The sequence below is a fragment of the Triticum urartu genome, chromosome 6 (genome assembly GCF_003073215.2).
Source record: "Triticum urartu cultivar G1812 chromosome 6, Tu2.1, whole genome shotgun sequence".
NCBI lineage: Eukaryota > Viridiplantae > Streptophyta > Magnoliopsida > Poales > Poaceae > Triticum > Triticum urartu.
The window spans coordinates 9,548,015-9,555,410 of NC_053027.1; the positions used below are offsets into that span (position 1 = coordinate 9,548,015).

Consider the following 7,396-nt stretch of genomic DNA (forward strand, 5'->3'; position numbering starts at 1 on the left):
CCCCCTAGGAGCATGCGCGTAGTACTTTGTTTTGATGACTATAGATTTTTGCAATAAGTATGTGATTTCTTTATGACTAATGTTGAGTCCATGGATTATACGCACTCTCACATTTCCGTCATTGCTAGCCTATCTAGTACCGCGCAACTCTCGCCAGTACCATACAACCACCACATATCCTTCCTCGAAACAGCCACCATGCCTACCTATTATGGCATTTCCACAACCATTCCGAGATATATTGCCATGCTACTTTCCACTGTTCTGTCTATTATGACACGTTCCATCATTGTCATATTGCTTTGCATGATCATGGAGTTGACATCGTATTTGTGGCAAAGCCACCGTTCATCATTTTTTATACATGTCGCTCTTGATTCATTGCACATCCCGGTACACTGCCGGAGGAATTCACATAGAGTCATATTTTTTTCTAGTATCGAGTTGTAACTAAATAAAAGTGTGATGATCTTCACTACTAGAGCATTGTCCCATGTGAGGAAATAAAAAAAGGGCGAAAGTCCAAATAAAAAAATAAGAAGGCCCAAAAAAGAAAAAAAATGAGAGAAAAAGAGAGAAGAGACAATGTTACTATCCTTTTTGCCACATTTGTGCTTCAAAGTAGCACCATGATCTTCATGATAGAGAGTCTCCTATGATATCACTTTCATATACTAGTGGGAATTTTTCATTATAGATCTTGGCTTGTATATTCCAACGATGGGCTTCCTCAAAATGCCCTAGGTCTTCATAAGCAAGCAAGTTGGATGCACACCCACTTAGTTTTCTTTTCTTGAGCTTTCATAAACTTATAGATCTAGTGCATCCGTTGCATGGCAATCCCTACCCACTCACATTGATATCTCTTAATTGGCATCTCCATAGCCCGTTGATATGCCTAGTTGATGTGAGACTATCTCCTTCTTCTTTTTCTCCACAACCACTGTCTATTCCACCTATAGTGCTAGTCCATGGCTCACGCTCATGTATTGCGTGAAAGTTGAACAGGTTTGAGAACATCAAAAGTATGAAACAATTGCTTGGCTTGTCATCGTGGTTGTGCATGATTTGAATATTTTTTCTGATGAAGATGGAGCATAGCCAGACTATATCACTTTGTAGGGATAAGCTTTCTTTGGCCATGTTATTTTGAGAAGACGTAATTATTTTGTTAGTATGCTTGAAGTATTATTGTTTTTATGTCAATATTAAACTTTTGTTTTAAATCTTATGGATCTGGACATTCATGCCACAATAAAGAGAATTACATGGGTAAATATGTTAGGTAGCATTCCACATCAAAAATTCTGTTTTTATCATTTACCTACTCGAGGACGAGCAGTAATTAAGCTTGGGTATGCTTGATTCTTCTCCAGAGTAATAATTTTTTATTGTTCCATGCTAGTATATTATCTGTTTTGGATGTTTTATATGCATTAATATGCTATTTTATATGATTTTTGCGACTAACCTATTAACCTAGAGCCCAGTGCCAGTTCTTGTTTTTCCTTGTTTTAGAGTTCCACAGAAATGGAATACCAAACGGAATAAAACTTTTGCGATGATTTTTCTTGGACCAGAAGACACCCAGGAGACTTGGAGTGCAAGTCAGAAGAGCCACGAGGCGGCCACAAGGGTGGAGGGCGCGCCCAAGGGGTAGGGCGCGCCCCCCGACCTTGTGGGCCCCTCACTGACCCCCTGACCTAGATCTTCCCCCTATATATTCTCAAATACATTGAAAACTTCTAGGGGATCCACGACACCACTTTTCCACTGCCGCAACCTTCTGTACCCATGAGATCCCATCTCGGGTCCTTTTCCGGCATCTTGTCGGAGGGGGATTCGATCACGGAGGGCTTCTACATCAACATCATTGCCCCTCCGATGAAGCGTGGGTGGTTTACCATAGACCTACGGGTCCATAGTTAGTAGCTAGATGGGTTCTTCTCTCTCTTTGATTCTCAATACCATGTTCTCCTCGATGTTCTTGGAGATCTATTCAAAGTAATACTCTTTTGTGTTGTGTTTGCCGAGATCCGATGAATTTTGGATTTATGATCAACTTATCTATGAATATTATTTGAATCTCCTCTGAATTCTTATATGCATGATTTGATATATTTGCAAGTCTCTTCGAACTATCGATTTGGTTTGGCCAACTAGATTGGTTTTTCTTGCAATGGGAGAAGTGCTTAGCTTTGGGTTCAATCTTGCGGTGTCCTTTCCCAGTGATAGTAGGGGCAGCAAGGCACGTATTATATTGTTGCCATCGAGGATAACAAGATGGGGTTTTCCTCATATTGCTTTAGTTAATCCCGCTACATCATGTCGTATTACTTAACGCGTTACTCTTTTCTTATGAACTTAATACTCTAGGTGCAGGCAGGAGTCGGTCGATGTGTGGAGTAATAGTAGTAGATGGAGAACCGTTTAGGCCTACTTGACATGGACGTGATGCATATATTCATGATCATTGCTTTAGATATCGTCATAACTTTGCGCTTTTCTATCAATTGCTCGGCAGTAATTTTTCACCCACCGTAATAATTTCTATCTTGAGAGAAGCCTCTAGTGAAACCTATGGCCCCGGGTCTATTTTCCATCATATAAGTTTCCGATCTATAATTTTAGTCAATTTACTTCCTTTGCAATCTTTTACTCTCCGTTACATGAACCAAAAATACCAAAAATATTACTTTACCGTTGATCCATCTATATCAGATCTCACTTTGCAGATAACCGTGAAGGGATTGACAACCCCTTTGTCGCGTTGGGTGCAAGTTGGTGTTTGTTTGTGCAGGTATACGGCGGCTTGTTGTGTTGTCTCCTCCTGGATTTATACCTTGGTTATCAAAACAGAGGAAAATACTTACTTTACTTTGCGGCATCACCCTTTCCTCTTCAAGGGGTAGCAATATGCAAGTCAAGGACTACCAGAATCTACTCTAAAAATATTTTCTTAATTTAGATACAAAGGAATCAGTGGTAGATGGGATGATCTATATTTTGAATAAACATCCAACTTTGGATAGAATTAAACTGAAAAAATAGTTTGGCAATACGTTTTGGTAAAATAGGCATGTCCTAGTAATAAGATGCATGTGCCTCTTCACAGAAACCTTCCATATAGTTTCTCCAGTGATTGACGAGAAATTTCGTATTGATTGACGAAATATGTGGTCTTAGGAAGTAAATCTAAAAGTTTTTGATATATACCAAAGTTACAGCTGGGCACAATTAAGTTTGGCCCCGAAATCTATCATATCCTCCATCGACATGGTTCCATCTTCCTCATCCTAGCAAGCCCGCCACTATAAATCCACCCAAACTAGCAATTTTCCTTCCTTTGTAGATTTTCCCCTTAGCTGACAATGGCTCGCAAGAAGGTGGCCCTCCGGTATATCCGCAATGACTCGACGCGGCTCAATACCTTGAAGAAGCGTACCAAGTACCTGATGAAGAAGGCCGGTGAGGTGGCCACCTTGTGCAATGCCAAGGCCTGTGTGCTGGTGTATGGTGAGGGCGCAATGGTGCCAGAGGTGTTCCCATCCCATGCCGAGGCGATGGCTATCCTAAGTCGGTTCAAGAGCATGCCAGAGGTGCCACAGCTAAAGAAGAAGATGGACCAGGAGACCATTCTTAGCCGGCGCCTCATACAACTCCGACATCAGGTAGAGAAGATTAGGTGCGAGCGCGAGGACCGTGAGGCCAGGATTCTCTTGCACAAGGCCATGGTCAGTGGACACCTCCCAGGAAACATCGAGGAGCTCACAACCATGGCCTGGAAGTTAGAGTTAATCCTTAAGAGCCTGAGGGAGCGCATCACGAAAATAACTGGGCAGCTGCCAGTCTACCAAGCCCAGGCGCCATATGTCACCGGCGGCATGGACATGGGGTCTCCGATGTATCAGGCATTGCGACAGCAGCAGGAGGGATGGCTTGACATGGCGAGGTCCCAAGGGAACCCCGACACCCAGATCTACAATGGACACAATACTGGTCTATGAATATGTAAGAAGGGAGAGGAATTCCACAGGTAGCGCATGACCAGCTACATGTGTCATCTTTTTTTATTTTGTTTTGGAATGGCTCATAAGATGGATGGATTACCTGCAAAAAAATAAGATGTGTACATGACATATCGTCAATAAGATGAGACATTTGGTCTCAATGTTCCTGTTTTAGTAAAGGCAATTTTAGTCATGGTTATTGTTATTATGGATCTCTTCCATGCTCTATTTGTTTCGTGAGTTAGTTGCAACGTTGAGGTTGTACCTACTCTTTATGTCAACTTGTTTTGTCAAGTTTAATTTTTTGTTGACTCTTAGCACTGCATCAAGCGATCCAACTATGAAGAGTTACCTCTCGGCTACTTACAGATCCTTAATAGTTGTAGGGAAACGTGAGCACATGTATTGTTTGACGCAAACCTCTTGTGTACTAAAACATTTGCACTACTACATTTCATTCTCGAAACGTGTGATTATAACATTGAGTGCTAGGACGTTGGCCTCTACACCAGCAACGTCTTGGGAAAGTTTCACAAGCAGGTGACTGTTTCGGCCAGTTTCATCATTAATCAAGTCCCATGCCACTCCGGAGAGAGCATTGTGTTTGAGCTATACTCAAGCTACTATCAGAGCCCCAAACTCTATTGGGTGCATCCTGTGATGGGAGATGTGTTATATGAATGCAGTTTCCACTACTTTGAAAATGAATGGTGGGATTTGTGCACACATAATTAGTCCGATGGTGCACCCAAATGTGTTCATTCCACTGCGATACTTTCTGGGGAGGTGGTCAAAAGCAGCAACAGCAAAGGTCGAAGGCGCTGGGCACCTACTGAACTTTGGACTGACTGAAAGGGTATTATAAATTTTTTCCCCAAAACAATTCCCACTCAGCGTGTCCCACCTATTGCTATTTGCAGGACCCTAGGAGAACTAGCAGACAAGAGGAGAAGTGTATATAATATGCAAAATTACAACATCGTGTACCATAGTCACTCTTTATATATGTAGTCCTTTCTAGAACAAATCCAGCTCAAAGGATTTCCATTTTCAAAGCACATGAAATAAAATGCACTAGCATGTGTCAAGTACATTATGGATGCTGAAATTCATATAATGTGGTTGCAAATAGAAACATAACCTCGAAATATCAGTAAGTAGTAGCGCTACCTCAATCGAGCTATTTTCTTAGTGTATGCCTATTTTCTAAGTATCGTTTCTCCAGTACTCGACAAACACGTCATTTCATGAGTGCGAGAAAGAAAATACTCGGAAACCACAAGACACACGACAAGCATGGGCCTTCACTAAGTGGCACAAAGAAAAAGACTCGGCAAAGTGAAAACACACGGCAAAAGCTGAATAGGGCACTTGGCAAATCCCAGAGATATGTGCCCTTTACCGCCGCAAATGACGGCATTGTAGCGGCAAGTCGTAGTTTGCCAGGTGTCAATAGATAGACACTTGGCAAAGAATTTTCTTTTCTTTTTTACATCCAAAAATGTTTGCTGGGTGCCTGTCACAGAGCACTCCGTAAACCTGTTTTTCTTTTTTCCCTTCTTTTTTCCTTTCTTATCTTATCTTATCTTTTCTTTCTTTCTTTCTTCTTAGGTCACGTTTGCATGCAAAGTGTCAGGACCCCGGTCCTAAGTCACACTGATCTAGCATGTAACACATCATATCACTTTGCGGCCTCACGCATGGTATTCCCCCGGGTGCCACCTTACCTAGCCCGGGGCCGTATGCGCCTTTTGGTTCACGTATATGATAGTGTCGCTAGCATCCATTTGACAAAGAACCCGGGCCGACATGACTAGTCGTGAACCCAAAGTGGCACTAACTTACGGGGACAGGCATACATGAATCAACATCGAGCATGTCGGTCAGCAGTGTGCGAATCCGGGCTGTAGCATTGGGCTAACAAGACTCTGGTGAACCGGGCTGTAGCAGGCTAGGTAGGACTCCGGATGTCACCGCGTGACATTTCCCCGAAGGGACAGACATAGGAACGAAGTGAATCACATGCCGGCCAGTCAAGTGTTCTGGAGCAGTAGTGCTGGGCTAGCAGGACCCCGGTGAACCGGGCTGTAGCGGACTACTATGGCTCATAGAAGCACAACACTATATTTCCCCATAAGAGAGGCTACCAAGGATAAACAACTAGGTTGTTGGATCCCACACATACCAAGCATTTCAAATCATACGCACAATATGCTCGATATGTGTAAATACAACATGGCATCACAACAAGACTCTACGACTCAAAGTATTTATTCATTAGGCTCCGAAGAGCCAAGCACTATAAACATGGGTCTCATGACCCCAACATACAGAGCATACAAGCAACAAGCACATGCGGAAGCTTAACATGTCTGAGTACAGACATCTACAAATGAAAAGGCTGAGAATCCTGACTATCTACCAGATCCTACCGAGGGCACAAGATCATAGATAAGGTATCAAGCTAAACGTCGAAGTCCACACGAAACTACTAGCGAGACTGACGTCTCTCTACAAAACATAAAATAGGCAAACGTGAGTACAAATGTACCCAGCAAGACTTACATCAGAACTATCTACATATGCATCGGTATCAATAAAGGGAGTGGTGGAGTTTAACTGTAGCAAGCCAGCTTTGACTTGCTGGTTATCCTGAACTACGACTACAAGTAACTCTTTTGAGGTGGCGCACATGAGTCCACATATTCACCAATCAATACACCACTATGGATCCGCTCCCGTCTCCCTACGAGAATGCCATCCATAGCACTCACGCTTATCTTGTGCATTTTAGAGTATCCACTTTCACTTGTCTATGAACTGTATAGGCAACCAAGTAGTCCTTTACCGCGGACGCGGCTATTCGAATAGATGATGTTAACCCTGCAGGGGTGTACTTCTTCATACACGCTCTCACCACTTACCGTCGTTTAAACGACATGTACTCGGCAACCTTCAAGTGGAAGCCCAACAAGCGTGTCGGCCATGGCCTACCTAAACACTCAAGTCTCTAGTCCAGGTTTATCGCCTATCCAGGTTCCATCCGCAGGGAGTCCGGCCGAGGTTTCCAAATACGGCCTCGAACGATGTGTACAGGGTTCCGAGACACCAAACGGGCGCCCGGCATGCCCGGCCACGGTGTATCGACCGCATCATAGCCCACCCCTAGGGTCAGCGCTACGGGCGGCCGCCAACACATATCCTATAAACACCAAAAACTAGTTGCAACTCGTGGACAGAGGACTAGGGTGGTTAAGAAGCCGAGAGGGTCAATTAAGGATCCCAATGCATGGTAGTAGATGTTTCTTAAATCACACATACAGATCTCGGTGCTTAAGGACTGTTCCAATGAAACAACCCACCATGTACTCCTACATGGCCTCTCA

The 7,396-nt window shown here is 43.3% G+C and overlaps 1 protein-coding gene across 1 annotated transcript; it reads left to right on the plus strand.

Moving 5' to 3' along the window:
- Positions 1 to 3,371: 3,371 nt before the first annotated feature.
- Positions 3,372 to 4,007, plus strand: LOC125516352 (agamous-like MADS-box protein AGL80). Its single transcript, XM_048681820.1, has one exon. The coding sequence runs from the start codon at positions 3,372 to 3,374 to the stop codon at positions 4,005 to 4,007; it is 636 nt and encodes a 211-aa protein (XP_048537777.1).
- The last annotated feature ends 3,389 nt before the right edge of the window (positions 4,008 to 7,396 follow it).